The sequence below is a fragment of the Anoplopoma fimbria genome, unplaced genomic scaffold (assembly GCF_027596085.1).
Source record: "Anoplopoma fimbria isolate UVic2021 breed Golden Eagle Sablefish unplaced genomic scaffold, Afim_UVic_2022 Un_contig_7525_pilon_pilon, whole genome shotgun sequence".
NCBI classification, from domain to species: Eukaryota; Metazoa; Chordata; class Actinopteri; order Perciformes; family Anoplopomatidae; genus Anoplopoma; species Anoplopoma fimbria.
In genome coordinates this window covers 35,614-61,189 of record NW_026551418.1, presented here as the reverse complement: position 1 = coordinate 61,189, position 25,576 = coordinate 35,614, and the positions used below count along the sequence as shown (strand labels likewise).

Here is a 25,576-nt window from a genome sequence, read left to right as displayed (position 1 = left end):
ATAGTTTTGTCTGTGCTCACCTTAAATCTCCATTGGATGTATGAGCGTCAAGTATCAAGTATGCTCATGAAATGTAAGGTGGAAACTTGAAATCTCTGATGCACATTCACAGAGAGTGGAAGCAGGAGACATCTTACTTCAACATGTATTGAAACATGTCTGGATGGGTATCAACCTCAAAGAAATGACCATACCTACATGGCCTACATAATATGCACCTCTCCTGCAGGAGTTTTCTAATATGGGGCCTAATGTTTCTAGCTGCTCTGCGGTCACTATCACCCCCCCATCCCCTTACGTTACTTTTAAAGGTCTACTGACTCGCTGTGCGGAGGAAAGGGTCAGTGTGCATTACAATCATGCGCTCCTGCAGTTTCCGCCGAGCTCCATTGATTTTCTGCAGTTTCTTTCGGCCTACAGAGGCAAACGTCCTCTTGCGCATGCGTCCGAAGGCGGGTTCTCGAGTGCTGATGTTGCGTTCGTGTACTCCACATAAGCTCGTACATTCCATAGTTGTGGCTCAGATGTGCTTTTTTTTCAATGTTCATACTAATTGTATTTGCCAGCTACTAGAATTAGTATACTATTCGTCCTTCCCTTCCTTTCATTATTCTCAAACAAACTCCAACGGGCTTGTCATAACTAGAATCTTCCCAGTCATATTTAATACCAGTGTATTGATAGTTGTGCCTATCATAAGTGGGCGTTTTATTGGACTTTTTCTGTCAAGTGTCAACACACAAACAGCATATGCTAAATGGCCATATCCAGGCTTAGTAATCTGTCTTCAGAAAAATATTTGTGCAGCTATTTATTCTTACTGTATGGGAAGTAACTTATTTTGAATGTCAATATGTCAATGCTAATAGGAAAGACTTTACTTCCCATCCACCGACTGACACCCATAGAGAGAAATAAGTCAATGTGGGCTATCAAACTTAATACTCATGGGTCTATTATGAACAGTGTTTTTGTCAGCCACTGTGTCAAATTAAGTGGAACCGAGCTCCATTCCATTAGGTTTTATCAAAAGGAAAGAAATAGTACTGTTTTCTTTACTCTGGCTCTTCCACCTGCTGAGGAAGATTATGAAATGTGATTGAATGCTAACAAATCAAGTAAAGTGAGTTAAGCCAAGTTTTTCTAGCTAAATTACTTAAGACTGAGCTATCGCATACATTTAATCTTGTATTTTAAGACAATAATCTATATTAAATAATAATTATATGTCAATCAATCAATAGGAGAATGACACAATGTTAATTATTAGACAAAATGAATTAAAATAAAGTAAAGTAGAATATACATTTTTGCAATTTGCATAGAAAGGAAAAAAAATGACAGTGGAGTATCAAACACCGGTGCTCACAAAGCCTCGAGTCTGACGTTCACAGACTGCACTTTAAGGCAGCACTACAGCAACACAGTCTCTCCGCACTCCACAGCAGACACAACCGCTACCTGCCAGGCGGAATGGACGTACACTCCAGAGCTCCTGGTTTCACTCTTCGCTCAGAGAAGAGTGAGGAGAAGCCAGGCCCGACATGACAGCGCTGGGACGGGAAAGGAAAGCTCGCCAGCAGCCGCGGTTGACCGTCCGGTCCGAGGCGGTGTGGGCTGCGGGTCGCTACGCCGTGCTGGCCGCCCTGTGCGCCCTGTGCTACAGTAACTCCCTCCGCGGGGAGTTGGTGCACGACGATGTGTGGGCTATCATCAACAATCCGGACGTCCGACCGGGCTCCAGCCTCAGAAACATATTCAGCAACGACTTCTGGGGGAAAAGGATGGCGGACAATACGAGCCACAAGTCCTACAGACCGCTGTGTATCCTCACCTTCAAGTAAGTTCTCCCCGATTTCCAAACAGCTCACCTGGAGCCGCTTAACGACACTTTGTGCCAGTTAACAGCAGTGTTATTGACGTTAACCCGAGGGGGAGAGTCCTGTAGCCAACTAGAGCAGGGAAGCTTTAAACACGCTGGAAAAGCTGACGTCATACAGCTCTCCCCTTGTGGAAAGAAGCTGTTGCAGTCTCACAGTGAACTTTACAATAATACAAGCGGGATCATTGTGCTTTACGCCTCATTGTATTGGCATATGAAATGGAAAGCTCACCTTGTGTGCTGTGGTTGCTATACACTCACTACATATGCTCTGACATAATTTACTATGAGGGTAAGATAGGAACTAGAGATCTCCCCATCGTCTCATTAGAAATAGTTCTATGATGACTTTAATGAGTGGGAGCAGAGAGAGTAGCTCGCCTTCTTGAGCTTGGCCCAGCACATCCCACTCCTCATGTAGTCAGCCCCTTTTTTTGGACTTATGTAGGACTTTCATAGTGGTGGAGTTGGAGGAGTACGGTGGTTTGGATGTCAGAAGGTGATGTTCAGGAATGTATGTGCTGTATTTGTATTAGTTTGTTTCTGCACTATACTTTTGCTCTGGTTTATGCTTTGAGATGCTTGTTTAAGAAAGGAGATGCACTTATGACTTCTGGTGACTAGTAGTTCTCTTGAATACCTATGTTGAATACACTTATTGTAAGTGGCTTTGGATAAAGGCATCTGCTAAATGACTGTAATGTAATGTAATGTAGGATCTGCTCCGCTCGGTTTCGAGCCAGGCAAGCATCCACAACAGTGGATTTGTGTTCTAACTGATCTAATGCTGCAGTGATTTAATGAGAAAATAGAGGCAGGCCTGCACAGATTTCATAAATGAGCCAAACCGAGCCATGCTTTTGCACAAGAGAGTGAAACAGACAAAAAAACACTATTGTTAGTTTATGTTTTCTTTCATAATATATAATGCAGTAAATGGTGTAGTGTTAGAGTGTAATGCTGCACACATAGGCCAGATATCAGAATATTGTTGATACTATTCAGTCTCCTCATAACTGAGCAACATCTTATCGTATAGGCCTACCTCCTATATCCTCATGCTACCATTATCGTTAGCATGCTAGCATGTCGATGTTTTGCAGTAAGCTTAATTGCATCGCTGTGACTGAGTACACATAGAAGTCACAAGTACAAGTCACACGACTAAGTACAGCCTCACAGAGTTGCAAGCAGTTATAAACTTTCAGACTAAAGATGCCTATTTGGCCTCGCGTGGGCCTCTTGTAAGCTACAATATAAATTGCAAAACATCAAATTAGGGAGGCTGGCTCTTAATGAAATATTTCGTTTTTCCCTCTAATTACTGTGACTGATTGTTATTCATTTTCAGTAGTGAACTCTCCTGCTGCTACCTTATTTCCTAATTCTCTGCATTTTACCAGTATTATAATCTTCTTATGCCAGATTCATGATTAATCATAGTACACTACTACTTCAACAGTTTGATGGCTTACAATATGTTGTAACCAGCAATTCATTATAATGTCCACAAGGCAGTGTTTCGGCCTTCTGCCATCACAGACAGTTTAGAGGTTAAGGGTGGACGGCAGAGCTGGTAGGGATTCAGTGCACTGCTCAACAGCACTTCAGCAGTAACAACAAGGAGGTTTGAAAGGTGCGTGTCTGTGAACATTTACCTTTAATCATCCAAGACTAGAGGTTATTGACAACTAACAGACTGTTGGAGAAAACTCTTGAGTGAGGCAAGCAGCATCAGACTGCCAGTGTGAGAGAAATATACAGTCGTGGTTCATGGTGCTAATTTGATCAGAGACTGTTCACAGATCAAAACACAGAGCAGAGAGTGAAAGCAGCAGCAAAGAGAAAGCAGGAATGGTTAAAAAGAACTGCTGACACAGGCCATAGCTATGGCCTATGGCTAGAACATGCGCGCACACTGACACACACAAACGCACACAGACATACACACCCAGACTAATGAGTTCTTCTGGAGGCAGAGTTACGAATTTATTTTTACAAAAGAGACAGCGTGCGGTTGAAAACTTAAACTCATATTGTGACCAACATTAGTCCAACTAACTAGTGGGCCAACCTCTCACTAATTGGAACAAAAACAAAAACAATTTGTTTTGAATGAGAGAAAAAAAAGTCCTAAGGAATTGTATGAAGAAAAAGTTTTTGAAAAAATTACGATCCTATGGAGCTTAAACAGTAACAATAATTTTCGGCATTGAAAATATTATTAGGCAATGAAAAAGGAACCTCACAGAAAGTTCAACTGAAAAATTAAAATTAAAAAAAAAAAAAATTGTTGTTATTTTGATATTTTTGGAATTCCCATGGGTTTTTCAATGACGATATTCAGATTCTTCAGGTTTCAGTTTTAGTTCTTATTTTTACACGGACTGTATCTTTTCGTTTTTTTTTTTTCGTTTTTCATTAATTTATTGCAATTAGTTGCATCAGGGGGAATGTAAACAGTAGTAACAAAACAATTCTCTGGACAGATATCATAGGCGAGATGTTAACATGAAATAATTGTCATCAGCATCATGAATGTAAACAGTTTCGGCCTCTTCTCGCCCCACTGGAGTACTCCCCTCGACCGTGGCCGCCCGTCAAGTGATCCTGTATGCCACGATGGAGTCAGGTCACTTTAAAGACGTGGGCACAACAGTCACCAGCCTCTTGTTGCTGGGTTGGCCAGATTTTTCCTGTGATTGGACATTAATAAGCCAGGAGCAGACTCGTTTAGCTTTCAACCTGGCTGTCCTCCTTCTCCTCCTGGGGGCATTCAACACAGCTTTTAGTGGTGTTAGGTCCAGCAGGCGGCTGGGTAGTGGGCCATGGGCAGTGATCGTCTCAAGGTCCGGTCCCACAGATTAACAAATGAATCCCTTGATGCATAGAAATGAGACTGCTGATCAATATATCTTTACAGTGAATCACAGCAGCTAGTGAGCGGAAGACTAAAAGAAGGAATTTTTCTGACACTGAAATCAAGTTGCTTGTGGCTGAGGTGGTCCTTGAACACACATTCACATACCCCTCCATGTTTTCTATACAGTCTTTATTTCCAGACTTTGCTGATTTACACAATCGGCTCAGATGGGTGTGTGGCAGTCACCACGGGGTCTCCAGTGAGCTCTGATGCCTGCATCGGATAGCTGTTTTCAGTTTGTTTGTATAGAGTATACTCTATCTGTCCCCCCTATCGAATACACATAGATTAATAGACTGATAAAGTCGTGTTCACTGCAGCAATTTAAAAGCTGAATTTATTAAAAAACTAAAGTCATACTCTGTGATCTATGTGCATTAGAAAAATTCTGCAACAGATGATGATAGTTATACAGCTGCGGTGGGCTCCATAGCTGACCATGAGTGTCGATAGCCCGGCCCTCTGTGCTCCAGGGGGCAGACAGTGCTGACAAAATACTGAGCGGAGATTTGAGTTGATTTGAATCATTTCCTATTAAATGTGCTTAAGAAATAGCTACGGCTCATTAGCACAAGCACAAATAACACTGCTAGTTTGGACGATTACGATGAAATGGATCTATAAGTATGAAGTTAAGTTTGATGTGTTAGAGGTATCATTTTACATATAATGATGCCTCTCACACTTCATCTCTACAGTGTGTCTTCAGTTCACCACCTCACAATTTGCGACCCAATTTCCCGTTTCCATAATGCGCATACACGCATTAAAAGATATTTCACAGAAGAAATGATCAATAAATTACCTAAGAAAATAATCAGCAGATTAATCAATAGGGAAATAAGATTCATTCAATAATGCACTAATGAGGACATTCAAGCTCACATGACCAACAGACATTTCCCTGCAAGCCTTAGTCCATTGTCAGTGGAGGGGTGGAGGATCTTTGTGGAGTGACAGGTGTTGCCTTATTGCTCACTCAGGGAGATGCTCCATGCTTTGGGAAGCTGGCGGTCAGCTTCTCCACAACATCTTCATTACTCTTTCAGGTGAAGGATGCTGGTTCACATGGGAGACCCTCCTGGGGATTTAATGTGTAACTACAAACATTTCTTCATCTGGTTAGATAGCCTTTACCTCGATCATTAACCCACACCTGCTACAGCTGCCATGTAGCTGAAAACAACATGCACATTTTTCTCTGGAGAGAAATAATGATTTAAGGGTGATTCAGGTCACTGTGAATGTCTCTGCTCTTTCTCTCCCTGTAGACATTTACCAGCATTTGTTCAACTCAAAAAGCTATCAAGACTTTGCTTACTACAAGTATTAACATTAAACCATTTAGTAAATGCAAAATGTGAAAGTTAATCAATTCAATTCAATTCAATTCAGTTTATTTTGTATAGCCCAGAATCACAAATTACAAATTTGCCTCAGAGGGCTTTACAATCTGTGCACATGCAACATCCTCTGTCCTTCCCTCACATTCACAGGAAAAACTCCCCTAAAAACCCCTTTAACAGGGAGAAAAAGGAAGAAACCTATGGGAGAACGACAGAGGAGGGATCCTTCTCCCAGGATGGACAGAATGCAATAGATGTCATGTGTACAGAATGAGCAGCATAACAGAGATACAACACATTCAATGTATATGACATAAATGATTCATATAATAAGACTACTTATAATAACAGCAGCAATTATTACAGTAGAATTATAGTTATGAAAATAGGGATAGTAATGTGATTAATAATAATAATGGAAGTAGCAGTGGGTGTCAGTCGGCTCACAGCAGGAGGCACGACTACGGTCCAGGTACCACAACGATTCAATCAGAAGGCCAAAATTGAAGGCAGACAACATGACTGTGTTCAAGTGGGATATTTTGCATCTGACACATTCAGGGACAAGTTTTGCCAGTATGAGCATGTCTGCAAATCTTTTTGAATACCAGATTTCAGCAAAATGACCTCACAGGCATTTTCTATGATGCAGATGTTTCCGCATGAGTTATGATTATTTTCCAAACAGAAATAAATTAGATTGTTGCTTTGGTATCACAGATTAGAGTGACAATTTAATCACTTGAGGCGCTAATGTACTTCAAAATGGATGCAGACAGCAGGCTAAACAGTGTCCTCATGCCTCTCCCTCTGCACACTTAAACTGGGAGCTGTGCCTCACAGTATGACAACCTCTTGTCTCAAATGTACATGGCATGCAAAAAATGCCAGGAATGAGGATGGATTGGTGCACCCCTTCGCTAAACCTTGGAGAATGTGCATTCAGTCCCGCATTATCTTTTCTCTGCCACTGAACACTGCAGGGCTTTTGGGATGCTGTCAAGGTGAAGGACACACACAAAATGTGTAAATACACACACACACACACACACACACACACACACACACACACACACACACACACACACACACACACACACACACACACACACACACACACAACACAGCCTATAGGCACTTTTTCTAACTGAGACCTGATGTGCACCACAAACTGAGCAATGGTTGCTGTGAGAAATCAAAGGAGATAGGCCGAGAGAAATAAAGGAATGGGGAAAGATAGAGATAGCAAGAGGCCATGCGATTAAAATAGAAACACAAGGACAGATGACACAAGACAGGGAGGGAAGAAGGGGTGATGGATGCTTCTCTGATAAATGAGGAGAGGTGGAGGAGGAGTGGGACACAGCAGATAATACAAAGAGACAAGCAAGAGATGAAGAGTAAAAAAAAAGAAATGACAAAGAAGGTTAAGAAAGTGATGGATGATTGACGTGAGAGCTTCATTTCTCAAATGCTGTTTGAAGTTTCAGAATAAAATAAGTTATTACCTCAAGTTCAAGTATCAAGTCAGGGACATCATGTCATTTTTCCAGCCAGGACATTTAATTATCTGCTCTCTATTTCAGAAAGAGGTCTTTGTTTATCATATATTTAAAGCTTAAGTAAAGTATTTTCAACCTGTTTTTCAGTTGTCTGCCCCTCTTGCCTGCAGTTTTTTATTCAGCAGTTTTTACATTGCAGGGATTTGATTACTGGAGCTGATGCAATACTCTCCAGAAGAATAACTTATTTTTAGTATTCTTGCGACCTTCCTTTGGGTCATGGCCCAGTCTCTGGCACAGGAGAATATACAGTGGGTACGGAAAGTATTCAGACCCCTTTAAATTTTTCACTCTTTGTTTCATTGCCGCCATTTGCTAAAATCAAAAAAGTTCATTTTTTTCCCCATTAATGTACACTCAGCAACCCATCTTGACAGAAAAAAACAGAAATGTAGAACTTTTTGCAAATTTATTAAAAAAGAAAAACTGAAATATCACATGGTCATAAGTATTCAGACCCTTTGCTGTGACACTCATATTTAACTCACATGCTGTCCATTTCTTCTGATCCTCCTTGAGATGGTTCTACTCCTTCATTGGAGTCCAGCTGTGTTTAATTAAACTGATTGGACTTGATTAGGAAAGGCACACACCTGTCTATATAAGACCTTACAGCTCACAGTGCATGTCAGAACAAATGAGAATCATGAGGTCGAAGGAACTGCCCAAGGAGCTCAGAGACAGAATTGTGGCAAGGCACAGATCTGGCCAAGGTTACAAAAGAATTTCTGCAGCACTCAAGGTTCCTAAGAGCACAGTGGCCTCCATAATCCTTAAATGGAAGAAGTATGGGATGACCAGAACTCTTCCTAGACCTGGCCGTCCAGCCAAACTGAGCAATCGTGGGAGAAGAGCCTTGGTGAGAGAGGTAAAGAAGAACCCAAAGATCACTGTGGCTGAGCTCCAGAGATGCAGTAGGGAGATGGGAGAAAGTTCCACAAAGTCAACTATCACTGCAGCCCTCCACCAGTCGGGGCTTTATGGCAGAGTGGCCCGACGGAAGCCTCTCCTCAGTGCAAGACATATGAAAGCCTGCATAGAGTTTGCCAAAAAACACATGGAGGACTCCCAAACTATGAGAAATAAGATTCTCTGATCTGATGAGACCAAGATTGAACTTTTTGGTGTTAATTCTAAGCGGTATGTGTGGAGAAAACCAGGCACTGCTCATCACCTGCCCAATACAATCCCAACAGTGAAACATGGTGGTGGCAGCATCATGCTATGGGGGTGTTTTTCAGCTGCAGGGACAGGACGACTGGTTGCAATTGAAGGAAAGATGAATGCGGCCAAGTACAGAGATATCCTGGAAGAAAACCTCCTCCAGAGTGCTCAGGACCTCAGACTGGGCCGAAGGTTCACCTTCCAACAAGACAATGACCCGAAGCACACAGCTAAAATAACAAAGGAGTGGCTTCGGAACAAGTCTGTGACCATTCTTGACTGGCCCAGCCAGAGCCCTGACCTAAACCCAATTGAGCATCTCTGGAGAGACCTGAAAATGGCTGTCCACCAACGTTCACCATCCAACCTGACAGAACTGGAGAGGATCTGCAAGGAAGAATGGCAGAGGATCCCCAAATCCAGGTGTGAGAAACTTGTTGCATCATTCCCAAGAAGACTCATGGCTGTACTAGCTCAAAAGGGTGCTTCTACTCAATACTGAGCAAAGGGTCTGAATACTTATGACCATGTGATATTTCAGTTTTTCTTTTTTAATAAATTTGCAAAAATTTCTACATTTCTGTTTTTTTCTGTCAAGATGGGTTGCTGAGTGTACATTAATGCGAAAAAAAATTCGATTTTAGCAAATGGCTGCAATGAAACAAAGGGTGAAAAATTTAAAGGGGTCTGAATACTTTCCGTACCCACTGTATATGCCATCACTGATTGGGTTGTACACTGAAAAAAGTATATTAGAGGAAAAAAAGCATGCTGCTGCTGCTGCTGCTGCTACTACCGCTGCATGGTCACTAACCAGCAGAGAGACAGAGCTTAATTATCTCTCCTTCACCTCTCCAGTCTCACGCTCACAGAGGACACTGCGTCTGTCTCACTCGATGTACTCGCGTCGTTAATGCTCAGTTTCAAAAAATAAGTATTGAACACGTCACCATTTTTCTCAGTAAATATATTTTTAAAGGTGCTACTGACATGATATTTTCACCAGATGTCGGTAACAACCCAAGTAATCCATACAAACAAAGAAAACAAAACAAATAAGTTCAGAAATTAAGTTATGTGTAATAAAATGGAATGACACAGGGAAAAAGTATTGAACACGCTTACTGAAATTTATTTAATACTTCATACAAAAAACAGTCCTTTGTTGGTAATGACAGCTTCAAGAAGCTTCATGCTTTTTTTCTTCAGCAATGGAGTCTTGCGTGGTGAGCGTGCATACAGGCCACGGTTTTCTTTGAAACAATTGTACCTGCTAATTCCAGGTCTTTCTGAAGCTCTCCACAAGTCGTCCTTGGCTCTTGGACAACTCTTCTGATAATTATTTTCACTCCTCTGTCAGAAATCTTGCGAGGAGCACCTGGTCGTGGCCGGTTTATGGTGAAATTATGTTCTTTCCACTTCTGGATTATGGCCCCAACAGTGTGCTCACTGGAACATTCAGAAGTTTAGAAATCCTTCTGTAACCAATGCCATCAGTATGTTTTGCAACAATAAGGTTGCGAAGGTCTTGAGAGAGCTCTTTGCTTTTACCCATCATGAGATGTTTCTTGTGTGACACCTTGGTAATGAGACACCTTTTTATAGGCCATCAGCTGGGACTGAACCAGCTGATATTAATTTGTACTGACAAGGGGCAGGATTGCTTTCTAATTACTGATAGATTTCAGCTGGTGTCGTGGCTTTCCATGCCTTTTTGCACCTCCCTTTCTTCATGTGTTAAATACTTTTTCCCTGTGTCATTCCATTTTATTACACATAACTTAATTTCTGAACTTATTTGTTTTTGTTCTTTGTATGTATGGATTACTTGGGTTGTTACCGACATCTGGTGAAAATGTCATGTCAATAGCACCTTTAGAAATATATTTACTGAGAAAAATGGTGACGTGTTCAATACTTATTTTACCCGCTGTATGTCCAAGAAAGGATATATATATGTAAGGATGTTTATATTATTATGTTAAAATAGAAGTGTAATGTAAATGTTGTGTTAATATTCATAGTAATTTTATTGTGTACTTTTTTAAAATCATCAGTCATTTAAGTAATTTCAATAAAGCTGCATTGAATTGAACTGTTGGCCTATCTAACATTTACTTTAAAGTTTTTTTCAATGTTTGTACAATAAGAATTGTTCCCATTCTTCAACTGTTTCATGCATCCTGATTTTTTTTTTTTTGTTGTAAATTGTATAATTTTGTGGGTCGCAGCCAACCATATAGTAATATATGCTTTCAGTTTATACATCAAAAGATGAGTAAGAATATTTTTAATATTCTTTTTACTCCTGGTCATATAGTTAGCCACCATAAACCCTGTATAAAACATCCATTCCATCCATTTTCCGTAACCTGCTTATCCAGTTAAGGGTCGCAGGGGTGCTAGAGCCTATCTCAGCTGTCAATCTATTGAGCAATACATTTAGCTCCTGCTAAATAAGCAATTTTTAATTTTCTTTTTTTAAATATCTCTCGAGAAATGATTGGACGTTATCATAGACCACCATATAGGAAATACCATCAACAGTGTTTTGCTCCTCTTCTATCTTCTGCTGAAAATGTGAATTTTCCCCATTCACAAATATTTTCTTTGTGATTATTGCACTACATCCGATCATCAAATGAGATCATCTTTCTTATGTTAAGAGACCAAATGGTCATTCACCATTAAATTTAACCTCCCATTAAAAATAGTGTTTGTTTTCCTAGGGAGGCTGTCAATGATATGAATAATGTTAATGGGATTATTTCTTGTTCAAAGTGCTTTCTTTTTCTCTAAACGATCATTCTACTATTTGTGTGTCTCATTGAAGTCAAGTAGTGTATTTATTTCAGAGTTGTATATGTATGTATATTTGTCACTGATAATGCCTATATTTGTAGAAATCTAAATATTAATGTCTGCCCTAAAATTCACTTGGTAAGGAATTATTAGATCCTATAGACTCTTCCAGTCTTGTACAATGTGTGCATGGCCTACTCATCAGCATGGCTATGGGTCATAAGGCCATGGGTCATAACGAGGTCAAGTGTGTACTTGACCTCGTTATGACCCATTGCCTGAATTTAAGTAACTCGCAAAGAAAATATATTTGGGTTTTTTTCACCACTTGTGTATAACTTTTTACTTACAAATACTAGTCTCACTTAAAAAACAGTGTAACTACATCAATGATTAACTGACTGCTAAAGAACACTTTTCAAGTCTCGGCGACCAGGAAAAACACCCGAGATGCAGCGCTAATTGCCTTGCAGTTTGTAGCATAGTGTAAATATGCAGCACTCCCATTGTAAAAAAATTTAAATAGAAAATAACTTCTACATAATGGTTTTTCCTTCCTGCATTTCGTGTTGCTTAAAATATGCCCAATTTGTTTTGACTGTAGCTGAAGTTATACCTTTTAAAAAATAGTTTTTACTTTTCCTGTTCTTATCTTTCGCAATAAAAACCCTAGACATGCTTCATTACTGTTTATGAGAGAGCATTTCAATTCACTCAGAGCGTTTTTCAAAAAGGCAACTCAACAAATAAGCTTACAATACTGATTGTACCTAACTCTTACAAGGATTTAACCGTTATAAGCAGCAGTGTGCCATGTGAAAGTGGAGAAATGTGAACGTGTAACTCATCCAAATTAAGAGTTTTCCCAGTCCTGATATTAAAATATATGAACACACGGGGGTTGAATGAGATTTGCCCTGAGATGTTGAAGGCTCCTGACATTGTTGGGCTATGCTGGCTGACATGCAGTGTCACTTAGAGGTAGGGGACAGTAGAGTGACAGAACTGGGTAATGGTTCCCATTTTTAAAGAGGAGGACTGCAGTATGCTCCAATTATCATGGTATCATAATGAAAGTTTATTTCAGTGTGTTGGAAAGGAGGCTCCAACAGGTTGTTGAACAACAGATTCAGGAGTAGCAATGTGGATTCTGTCCTGGCCGTGGATTAGTGGACAAGCTCTTTACCCTTGTAGGTCTGTTAGAGGGGTCATGAGAGTTTGCCCAGCCAGTCTGAATATGTTTTCTGGACTTCGGGAAGGCTTATGACCGTGTCCCTTCTGGGGAGTCCTGTGGCGGGTTCTGCAGAAATACGGGTAAGCGGGGACGTTGCTACAAGCCATCCAGTGCTTGTATAACCAAAGTGAGAGCTGTATATGTAAACTCAGCACACAGTTAAACACATTTCAAGTCTGCCAGGGTTGTCTATCCTGTTTCTGATTTTCATTCGTTCTTACACGCGACTGAGGGTAAAATTGATCGTGAGATGGATAGATGTTAGTTGCGGTGTCAGCAGTGATGAAGGTGTAGAACCGAGCTGTTGTGGTGAAGATGGAGCTAAGCCTGAAGACAAGGCTCTTCATCTACCAGTCAATCTACGTTCCGACCCTCACCAATGGTCATAAACTTAGGGTAGCAACAGAAACAATGAGATCACAGGCTTAAATGAACTTCCTTCATAGGGTGGCTAGGCTCAACCTTAGAGACAGTGGAATACCGTCCTAAGCCTGCCTGCTGTCACCGAGACCCAGCCCTTTATAAGCGATAGAAAATGGATGCATGGTATTGTATGAATGATAATTTCGGTATTGTGACACTAGTCACCTTACAAAGTGACTAGCAACTACAGACAAAAGCCAATATTATCATCATGCAGGGCTAGGCTCATTGTTATTCATGTTTAAGAGTAGTGGTCATATAGGCCCATCACAAAGAGGTCACAGATTAGATTCCTCCAGCAGCCAGTATGTGTCCATCAGCAGCCACACTTCCTGACACGTCACTGAGCGTGACACTGATCCATCACCATCCATAACACTGAAATAGACGCAACGATGCGATTTTCTCGGCTGTTTCCAATTTCATTCTAAGAACTATACTTGACAGCAGGGCTCTGGACTGAATTATTTTTTTTTTACCACGATCCTGAAAAATGTTTCAACTGTGATGAAGTCAGTGAAAACTGTCAAACTCAAAATGTTCTCCTTTTATTTTAATGTGGTCATTTATACAGATTATTTGCATACAGACACACAAATTAGCACCCTATCTGATAATCTAATACAAGACACAATTCTCAAATTCAACACTTTTAAGTATCTTTAAAATTTATTTTAAACTTTTCAAAATATTTGTCAGTTACTTTTCAAAATCCACATGAACCACTCTTCACATCTCATGATAATATATATTATCATCATGCAGGGCTGGGCTTATTGTTATTTATGTATCCTCCAGCAGCCAGTGGATGTGTCCATCAGCAGCCACAAAATGTCCTTGAACCCTGACCTGCTCCCTCATTGTATGTCTCTCTGGATGAGCACATCCGCTAAATGCCTCAAAAAGAAATTTCTATTTCTCTGAAGCCTTCACATCATGGAATGGTCGAGACCCCAGCCTGGCCCTCTGGGAAATTCATTTCACAGCCCTTAACTTGTTTCACACTCATCTCAGCATCAGCTATTAGGGCAGATCAGCATTAGCTAAGGTCAGGTTGAGATAATGGTGAGGGTTAATGCGCTCTCTCAAGCAAGTGTTATCAGCCCTCCTCATTGAATTATGAATAGAAGAGGGATAGTGAAGGCCAGAGTCTCCTTCTTTACATAACTATGGACTGGACAAGGGCTCACAGAAGACCCCTTTAGAACTAATTCAAATCTGAGATAAGAAGTTAAGAAGTGAACCCGTGCTCTGTTCTACTCTCCTGGTGTGGTTTTGTGCCGTTCTACTAAACATAACATGAACTCATTAACATAACGTTTTCCCTCTTTTTCCATTTCAGGAGCATCAAGCAAAATAAATTATTATGGAAAATCGTATTCCACTCTAACTGACAGAATCCCATATATGTTCTTTACAATCTTGTTCTATCTGCTCATTGAAGCTGTTTAATGTTAAATATTAAAAGCCCCAAAACTTTTTTTTTTGGCTGATTAAAAGGGGTATTTGGGAACCTTTGGGATCACTACTAAAGTTTTAAACAAAGTGCTGCTAGCTTGAACAAAAATTCTGCTCTGTGGATTAAATGTAATGACCCCCTTGTCCTTCATTGAAATCACAAATATAAATTCAAATATTCAAATTCAAATATAAATATAATACAATTTAAATATAATATTATGGAATGACAGATGGAACCTGACCTACTGTAATGCTTCACTCTTTCTGAGTTTGCTAGTATCAGGTTGTTGATATTCTGTTGGTTGGAGAGGGAAGTGTCACAGCGTAATACTAATTATGATAAACCAAGTGAAAAATGCACGTCACTCACTGTTATTCATCACTGTGGGATTACCTGCTGGAAGATCTTAGGCAGGGTGTGGTTTGGTTTGGCAAATCCGACATTCTCTCTCAAAGCAATCATGTTCTTTTCCTTTTAAATTCACGGCACTACACTGACTGGAGTGAGACTCAGTTGAGGATAATAAGACACTTCATCACCTCACCCAGGAAAGGTTTTTGACCTTAAAGATTCCCACCTTAAACCCACAGCGGCCTGAGTTATCAGAAACGGTTGTTTTTAGACTTTTTGGTCTTTAGAAGGTTGGTGTTTATGGGAAACTGACTCACACTGACTGCACTTATTTATCAATCAGTCTTTAGCTGTTTTGTTAGTATGAGTTTTAATCATATCTGAAATAATTTAGGCATGAACATAAACACCCTCACATAGTCAGATATAATGCAAATGCAGCTCACATCTCATCCCAGAATGCTGAATATTTCTCTCTCTCTGCCAGGTTGAACATCCTGCTGGGCGGAATGATGCCTCTCTACTTCCACATCGTCAACGTGTGTTTGCACTGCGCTGTAACCTGCCTGCTTATGTACACCTGTGAAAGCTTTGTGTTTGAAGACTCACTTCTGGCATTCGTCACAGCACTCCTCTTCGCTGTGCATCCCGTCCACACTGAGGCCGTGAGTATACACAAACTGTCACCAACTGTAGGAGTTCATGCAAGAACCCTCAATGTTTCATCTTCACATCTGGAACACAATACAAAGTTACTACCGAAAACAAGTTTAAAAAAAAAAAAATAATAAAAAAAAAAAAGTATAAAGAGGAGAAATGGTTTACGTTTTTTATTAATCCAATTTGAAACGTTTTAAATCCATTGCATTGAAGAGCAGTGACCTTTGCCAACACTGCCACCCATTTAACCAGCTCTAATACTTCATCCAGCAAGCTGGGATCCTGAGGAGCACTTCAAAATAATTCTTCAGCCAGAGATGTAACGATTCCAATTTTCATTCTAAGAACTATACTTTACAGCAAGGCTCCTGACTAACTTTTTTTCACCACCATTCTTAAAAATAATTTCAACTGTCCTAAAGTCAGTGTACATTATTTAAAAAAAATGATCTAATGCCAGACAACATTCACTAATTTTAGCACTTTTAAGTGTCTTTTAATATTTGTAAAATTTCCAAATTTTAAAAATGTAAGTTCACATGAACCACTCTTCACATTGGCATGAATTGGATCGACCGCACTATCCATCTATTTTTAAAGAAATTAGGTCACTCCTAAAGCTGGTTCGCCTGTTACTCACGTTTTTTTTTCCTTGTTCCAAAACAGTAGGAAAGAACACCAGGAGCAAATGCCAGGAGTTGAGTTTTCACTAAAACTAGGGATGTACATTTTATCCCCTCAATCAGAGTTATTCTATATCGAGTGAGTTCTGGTTCAATACTTCTATTTTCCTGGACAATACAGTTATTTTCCTGAATAATAAGCTCAGTGCACCTTTAAGTCATTAAAATCAATCCAATATTTATGCTTTGAATTGAATAGACCGGGATTGTATCAAGAAAAAAGGGCCTGAATCCAAGCTGTTCCTATTTTTTTCTTTTACAAAATAACAAACTCACTCTGTAGTCATTTTGGCCTTTGGTTAGTGTCTCGAGGGATTTTCTCTCTCCTTTCAAAGTGTCCTCCAGTGTTATTGCTTTATTGCAGCCATTGCCTGAGTTACCTGAATGAACTATCTGGGGATAAACACCATGCACCGTAGATGAGATCAAAAAGCAAGAGACTCTTACACTGAGCTGTAAGTAGACAAGTGCTCATACTTTTGGTAAATAATATAAATGAACAGTCTCATACCGTGTTTTGCTGTCATGTAGAGTGTGTGATGTTTTTCTGCTGGTGGAGCTAAGCCCCAGCTCTCTGCACGTTGATGACATACAATAAAAACAGTTTAATACATTACGGAATGAAAACATAAGTCAACACAACAACTGAAGAGGTTTTATACATCAACAAATTGACCATCTGGGGAGGGATGTCTGTTTGTATCACTTTCTGCCCTTGCCCAACATTACTTACAAAACACACCATGGTCCTTTGACAAACCATGTTGTGAGTATTTGATGGCTGCAGCCGATTCCCATTTTGCCACATGATATATTTTTGTGTCACCCTAACTATATAGGGAAACAAACATTTAGGTAAACATGGATTACCATTTAGACCATACCAAAGTTTATTTAAAAATGTACTTTCATTATCACCTGTGAAGAAGTGTTATTCTGGGCTTCAACTAGTTCTCAAAAAGAACCAGAAAAGGAGAGGGTTATGAGAGGTACTAACGTAATTGGCTTCCATGTTTCTGCAGCAACAATGATGCTTTGATTCCATTCATTTCACACATTGTCTGGATTAAAGGTTGAATCTTGTCTGGCAAGCCCATACTTGGTGTTGTTGTCAGTCTTCTCTAAGGTTGAAGGGTCATTCTCTCTCAGTCCATGTTCTTGTGTCATGTTCTGCAAAAACTCTATGTTGATGTGTCCTTGGGCAAGACACTTAACCCCAAATTGCTCCCGAAGGCTGTGCCATGGGCATATGGATGGGTGTGAATGTGAAATAGTTTAGTTTAGCAGCTGGCACCTTGCATGGTAGCCCCTGCCATCAGTGTATGAATGTGTAAAGTGTTATACAAATGCAAGTAACTGTGTCTTTTTCCTGATTTGGTGAACAAAATCAGATCATCAACTATTGGATTATAACACTACCATTTAGATATAATAAAGAGAAATGGTAAATGGTAATGGACTTATACTTGTTTAGCGCTTTTCTAGTCTTCCAACCACTCAAAGCGCTTTTACACTACATATCATCATTCACACCCAAAGTTGCCCAGCCGGAGGAAGGGCCTCAGGTGCTGAAGTTTGTTGCTCCATGGGAGTCTGGCACCCTTTTTCATATGGACTGGTGATTAGTAAGGCTCTCTCAGCGTGATCTCTGGTTTTGGCAGACACAATAGGCGTGGATGGGAAGGTAGTTCTTGATACATCTTTGATGTTGTTGGTTCTTTGGGTCTGTCCGTCGTGTGGGGTAGGAGAATTGAGACCTATTGCTGGGCTTTGTCCATTTACCTGCTCAGGAGAGTCTGGATACCAGCCTTGAGAACCATAGGGACAGTCCAGGTTACGTTCTGCTTGACCCAATGGGACTGTATCAAATCGAGGTCTGGTGATCCAGACCAAGGCATCTGTCCTCCACATTACAAATAGATTCCAACCCACTTCTCTCTTTCTGTTTTGCGATTCTGCTCTTTTTAAACATCGTCTCAACTTTTCTTACCACACATTATCTTCACACAGCCTTCATACTTCATACAGCCTTCAATTTTTTTCTCTAAAAGGGAACTCCCACTTTACCTCTTACAAAAGTGTATCAGACATAATTACTAGTTCAGCACTATTTTGACGTCATTGAGTTATTATGTTTATTAGACATCATCATTAACTCTAGTAACACTCTACTTTTCTGTAAACAAATATTGTGCTCTCACCTTTTTAAATGATTTTATCCCCTTGGGATGCCATATTGAGAAGTCTTTGACCTCCTATCAACAACAGGATATCTTCTCCTCACTGAGGTCAGTGTCCCATGCCCAGAGAGAGGTATGGTCGTCAGTGCTCAGTCTCTGGCTGAGCACAGTTGACCCAGAGAGGCAGTATTAGGGAACACTTAAGTAGACATCGCGGATGAGCCCCCAAAATAGTCGTTGCAACTTAAAATGAGTGATTACAGTGCACAAACGCAACATTCATCTATCAGTTCTCCTTAAGATCTTTTATGAGTGCACGCAGCCTAAGGTCTCTCCCTAGCACATTCCTGATTATAACAAACCTAACAGGTAACATCAACTTTCTAAAACTAGCAATAAGTAACTTAAAATGCAGAATTAGAACTAATTATGCCCCCAAAAATGTTTAATCAAAGCAAATATTTACATAAAAATACAATAATGTATTTCCTTATCATTTGGATCATCTAACAAATATGTGTGAAAATAACAAAGTATAAGGATAACTTTTAGGATGTTTTGTCCCAAAATTTTATTTATTTCTTGATAGGCCTTCATTTTCCATTTCGGACAAGCAAGTCTGGCTATTGGGCAAGTAAAACATCTCAGCTACCTGCTAGAAGGGCAGGGGGCTAAAAAAGCTCAATGTCAAGCCCTGCGGTTACTCCAGATAATCCATAGACCTTGTGAGCAGTTTCATGTAGGAACAAACATTTTTTCTACCGAATTACATCTGTAGCCTTGTCATCACATGGAAGAAAGCTAGCTATCAAGCAACAACAACAACAAGAAGCAATGTACCATTTAAAAGGCTACTTTTTGAAAGGAGTCTGGCACAGTGCTCACTCCACATAAAATTAAATGGGGCCACATTACATCACTTCGACCAAACTTATCTTCACCTGTGTCCTCTGCTACGCTCCCTGTGTGTGTGTGGACAGCTAGAGTCAGTGGAAACCATTAGAAAACCCTTTGTTATTCACAAGAGCATAATTTGTATCACGTAGCCTACATGGTTGGCTGATGGTTAAAAGCATTGTGAAATGATAAATGTATCACCCTTAGACACTCTCTCAATGATTTTATTTTAATGATTTAAAATGTCTTTATTTTTCTATTTAAAATGTAACCCAGTGCCAAAAGGGGCAGAGTGAATGGTGAGTGAATTCAGGTGAGACAAGCACAGGAGACATTGCCCTCGGGGTCTGCTTGTTTTGTCCCAGTTGAGAATCCTGTGCCGCTGTTTCTTACCAGGAAATCATGAACACCTCATAAAAAAAGTATCTCCTTAACTACCTCTTGGCCAAACCGCACATATTTATCAGTGCCATCTTTGTCATTCTAAAATCAATCTCACACCTGCTTGGATACTCAAGTACAGCAGTTGAGTAAATGTATTTTTGCTACACTCCTTTTTACATTTATTCACAAGCCACACTTGGGAAATATCTGATCAAATAAATATTTGTTAAATTTCCCTTTTATCCTCAGTGCATGGCTGCATCCCCAATGTCTGCATTGTACCATTTTAAATGTTGTGTACATTTTTCGTGCATTTATGCCCATTTCCAGTAATCGGTCAGTACAATCTACAGGCATTGCATGTTGTCAATGACAAATGTGATGGAGAAATCTCATTTAAGGCTTATTACCCATAGGGGGTGAAGAGCAGTAAATAAGTAAATAAGTGGTTAACATAAGTAAGATGATTTTTTTGACTCCATCATAACATAATCATCAAACATAATGTTATTGTCAGCTGACTGACTGTAAATGCACATCTACACAACATGTACACCGGCTGCCCGCTACTAAGTTAACTGTAACATTATCATTCTGTTACCATAAAACATTTAAACATTAGTTGAATGTAATGGAAACATTAATTAAAGCTTACGTCATTGACTTGGGTTGAAGTCCCCGTTACCATTGCGTCTGTCACGCGGTCAGTGCTGTGTGCTGTCTTTGTGTGTTTATGTTGCCAAAGAGGTTTAATAAGAGCTGTTTGGGACACAAAACCTGCAGTTAAATTCATCGCTGTTCGTTATGTACAGTAGCAAGATTTTCTTCTTTCACCTTAATTCACCCCAAAATTAAGATTGTGTTTTTGGTTTGGCAGAAATATCATTACACCCACAGCTGAGTGCACCGCCACCTCTCAGCCGCTATTCTACGCTTAGACACACAGTAAGGTAACAGGTTGCTCACTTTTATGTTGTATTTGGGTAAGCGCTAAGATAACTAACAGCTTAGCTTGTTATTTATCTTCCCCACTCCAACAGGTGAGGTGACAATAAAAGGCTCAGTTGTTCACTACACAAGCACTGTAGAAAAATTGGAATGGGGATGAGCTTCATGGGAAGGGTGATAAATAGAGCAGAGGAGTATGTGCAGCATGGTGAAAGAGTTGAGCGAAGAAGGAGAAATGCATGAAAAATGGCAGAGGACGATGATGAAAGGAAAACGAGAGGCAAGGCTTGCTCCCTTCCTCCCAGGAGAGGGAGGAGGAGAGCAAGCAAGGGAGAGATGAATGGAGAGTGGCAGGGGTTGTAGCAGGACAGGTCTCCTGACTCCTGTACAGAGAGATGCCAAGACACAAAGAAGAGAGGAAAGAGCAAAGGGAAGGTTCAGAGGGGAGGGAGAGAGGGCTAGTTGGCAGTGAGGAAAGCAAGACAAGAGACAGAAAAAAAAGTGAGAGCAGAGAGCGTGAAGGAGTCAGATATGAGGTGTCTAAGTCTCCAGGCTGGAGAAGGAGAGAATTTGATTTCCTTGCTCCTCTCCCAGCATGCCAGTCAAACTGCCAGAAGAGGCGAAAACACTTGGGAGTGAATGTGACTGGGAGAGAGGAGGGAGAGCTAGCGACTGGTTCTGTGTACCAACTCTCAAACTGTCTCAACCAGTGGTGTAGTCCAGGCGTATACGCGGGTATACGGCGTATACCCACTTATTTTTCAGTCAGCATTGCGTATACCCACTTCTAAACCCCCCCAGATGCGCACCATTCAGTAGTATCTGCAAGCGAAATCGCGCACTTTTCCCCGGTGAAGCCATGACCCACGCTACTCTGCCACTTATTGGCTAATACTCGCTGCCTTTACTGATTAGATTGGTTAACTGTAGGCATGACGACGAATGAGCCAATCGGAGGGAGAGAAAGGCGGGTCATGCCGAAGTAAATATCGCGAAAGACTAATTTACTTTTACAAGTTTACTTTAAATGATTTTCTATAATAATCCGGTAAAATGAAGCGAGCTATCCAAACAAAAATTTCATTTGACAATTTCAAACGTCCTCGCGAATCAATATCAGCCAGCAGCTCAGCAGTTAATGTTAGCGATCGTACACCGGTACAGTTACCGTCGACGCCCGCTCTGCCCCCGCCCCGTCGGAGAGGAGGCAAGGTGTATCACTCTCAAGAGAATGGATGAACTTTGAAATTCAAGTGTCTGGCCAGGGAAGTAGAACAACAAGTCTGTCTGTCTTGAGAAATAAGGTGAGGAAACATGCTTTGTCCAAGGCCCACACTCAGGCAGTGAACGTGGCAGAGCAACAGGACAAAGCTGCCATTGAGAATGCAATGGAGGTTATGACTGAGTCCTACATGAAGGAAACTGAAGCCGTGTTTCGAACAGCCTACCATATTGCCAAAAAAAACCGACCCTTTTCTGACCATGAGAGCCTCATCGAGCTGCAGGAACTGAATGGTCTAAAAATGGGCACAATACTTCATTCACGTTACAGTGCAACACAAATAATAAAACATGTTGCCAGTGAGATGCAGAGCAAAATTGTCAGTAACATTATAGCATCATCCAGTAAGTTGGCTGTCCTAATTGACGAGGCATCTTCTTTAAGTCACAAAGCTGTCATGACAGTTTCAATTAAAGCATCAATTCAAGAAGAAAGCCCTGAGTTCATATTCATTGAACTTGTTGAACTGGAAAATCAGAGAGCAGATGGCATAGAACAGGCGTTACTCACCTGTTTAACTAATGCTGGCTTTACAGAAGAGTGGCTACATGAAAACTGGGTAACATTTGTATCTGATGGAGCCAGTGTCATGTTAGGAAAGAAGTCAGGAGTAGCAACCAGGCTGACCTCGAGATTCCCGAAGCTTTTTGTATGGCACTGTATGAACCATAGACTTGAACTCGCTGTGTCTGATGCAGTTGATGAGGTAAACGCTGTCAATCATTTCAAAACTTTTATCCAGAAGCTATATTCTGTATATAGTATGTCAAACAAAAATGAGCGTGAACTCATAAATGCAGCAGCTGAAGTAGGCTCACAACTTCTTCGCATTGGCAGAATCTTGGATGTACGCTGGGTGGCCAGTAGCTTTCGGACTGTTCGTGCTGTTTGGACATCCCTGGGAGCTCTTGTGCAGCACTTTAAAAATGCTTGCTGTGATGAGACGAGGTCCACCAAAGACAGGCAAATGTACAGAGGTTTACTAGGCCGTGTTCAAAGTCCAGAATTTATTTGTGACCTTGGGCTCATGTATGACACACTCCATGAACTAAGTCTCCTGTCACAGGAGCTTCAGTCTCGTTCGATAACTCTGCTCAGAGCTGAGCATCTGCTGAAACGCTCAATCAGAGTGATCCAGTCATTCAAAGAGAGTCCAGGTGAGAAATATAGTGAGGCTTTAGAAGCAAAAAAGACTGGGGAGTATCGGTCTACAACACTGAAAACAATGGCAAAGCTGAGGTCTATCAATCCAGGCCAGTTCTTACAAAGCCTTGTGAACAATCTGGAGAAACGCTTGTCTTTTGAGGATGAGACCATCAAGGACCTCAGCATCCTTGATCAGAGTAAATGGCCATCAAAGCCCAGCATCCGCCATGGTGAAGAACAAATTAAGCGACTGTGCAAGCGATTTAACCTGTGCACAGACCAAGCACTGAATGGGATGCGGGACCTACTGGAACAGCCCACTAGTGAGCCCAAAGATCTAAAACCACTCATGAACTGTATGAAAACATTCCCTGTCAGTACAGCAGAGTGTGAGAGGAACTTTAGCCTTATGAACAATATAAGCTCAGACAAAAGGGCTGTCCTACTGATCTCAAACATATCAAACTTGATGATGATTAATATCAACGGCCCGCCTACTTCCAAGTTTGATCCTAGAAAGTATACAAGGACATGGTTGAAGAGCCATCGTGCTGCCTCTTCTGTGCGTTCTAGACAGTGCAGTGTGAAAACTCCTGCAGAAAGCAAGTCTGTCTGGAATATACTGTAGTATGCTCATGGTTAGAAACCCAGTACTGGGCTCAGAGAGCATATCACTGTTGATGTGTTGTAAATGCATTTGTATTTTTTCTTTGTAAACTAAATATTGTTGTTTTGTTACATATTGTTTTGTTGAATAATTTGAATGATGATGTTCAATCATCATATGATATTTATATATATATTGATATTATACATATCTAACGAGATGATTGTTGTGGAAGAGAAATAATCTAATGTTTAATCTAAGGTGAAATATGAATAAGGATGCATTGTCAAAAGTAGTATGTTATTTAAATAAATGTTCAAAAAATTACTGAAACACCATGTTTGCCTCATCTTTATTTTACATTCATGCAGGCTGCCTGTGTGACCAGTAATACATACAAACTGCTCCAGATCAAGTCATGTTAATTTCATAATAGTGGCACACTCTGGCCCATGCTATGTGTTGCGAATCAGCTGTTCAAAGACACCGTTTACAAAATAAATTACTGATTTGCCATGTGAGAGAATAAGTGTCATTCCAGGAATAAGGAATAGTTGTCTCTCACTAGTCTGTGGGCCAGTATTTGTTTAGTCATTTCATAATCCTTCCTCCCTGAGATCAAGCAGCAGAAATTATGTGCCAATGTAAGTAAACTAAAAAGAGTAGTCTCAAATATCACTGTTTCTAAAAAAGGGTGTTTAGGGCGTTAAAAAAAGGGCAAACATTTAGAGTATACCCACTTCTCCAGGGACCACTACACCACTGGTCTCAACTAAAACTTAAAGATTCAGTTTCACTTTTGTGAAATGTATACAGTATATCCATGCAAATCTACACAAATAAGGGTGTTATGGACATCCCAACACTCACCCTTTGACCGTCAAACAGGCTGACTAGCGAAACAGAAAAAGCAAAATTGCATTGAAGTGTAAAGGAAGCCAGGCAAACATCTCTGGCCCCCACAAACCTTTAATATGCTCCCCAAAAAAGCATGTCCCCGCCTTGAGAAAGCAAGGACACCTCTAATCCGTGTAGAACAGCAAACATTTGACTATTCATCTATTAGTCTATCAACAGCAAATCAATCAGAAAATATTTTTGTAATAATGTAATAATATAATATACAGGTTAGGGAAAGAAATCAGGGGGAAATGTTTTTGAAACGTTTTAATTTCTTCAAAATAAATCACAAACCACAATGGGCCTATATAGACAATGTCTTGCAGCTGTTAATGTCCCGTTTATAAAATAATTGTAGACTTTAATAAATACATTTTAGAACGTGACCTAACCACTGTATTTTCAGGAATATTTTAAGCACTTTTTGAAATTTAGTTCATCAAGTGGAGGGTCATCTTTGGCGTGTCACCCCTCCTTTACCCAAATCTCCTCAAAGAGATGCAACCTCTGGTTCATTCACGGAGATGAACAGCAGAATGTTCAGCACGGAGATGTTCATCACATCAGCCTGACGGACAGATGCAAGTTTACATTTTGGGCTTCAATCTAAGCCGTATGCAATTAGTTGGTATTATCAATGATGTTAAAATGTAAATAAACTACTGTATTTTACAAAAGTTGTAAATTATTGAACCATCCTTGAGACAGTCACACCATGGGTCTGTGGTCCCGAAAAAATA

The 25,576-nt window shown here is 40.3% G+C and overlaps 1 protein-coding gene across 1 annotated transcript; it reads left to right on the top strand.

The window, feature by feature from the left end:
• Window positions 1–1,451: 1,451 nt before the first annotated feature.
• LOC129115527 (protein O-mannosyl-transferase TMTC1-like) lies at window positions 1,452–18,375 on the top strand. Its single transcript, XM_054626949.1, has 3 exons — window positions 1,452–1,840; window positions 15,637–15,841; window positions 18,283–18,375. The coding sequence occupies exons 1-3, from the start codon at window positions 1,545–1,547 to the stop codon at window positions 18,373–18,375; spliced, it is 594 nt and encodes a 197-aa protein (XP_054482924.1). The 5' UTR covers window positions 1,452–1,544.
• The last annotated feature ends 7,201 nt before the right edge of the window (window positions 18,376–25,576 follow it).

Excerpts from the sequence above, each read along its gene's own strand:
- LOC129115527 (XM_054626949.1), top strand. The coding sequence starts at position 1,545 with ATGACAGCGCTGGGACGGGAAAGGAAAGCTCGCCAGCAGCCGCGGTTG. Across the intron at positions 1,841-15,636 it reads CTGTGTATCCTCACCTTCAA|GTTGAACATCCTGCTGGGCG; the intron begins GTAAGTTCTCCC and ends TCTCTCTGCCAG. Across the intron at positions 15,842-18,282 it reads TACACAAACTGTCACCAACT|GAGAGTCTGGATACCAGCCT; the intron begins GTAGGAGTTCAT and ends TTACCTGCTCAG.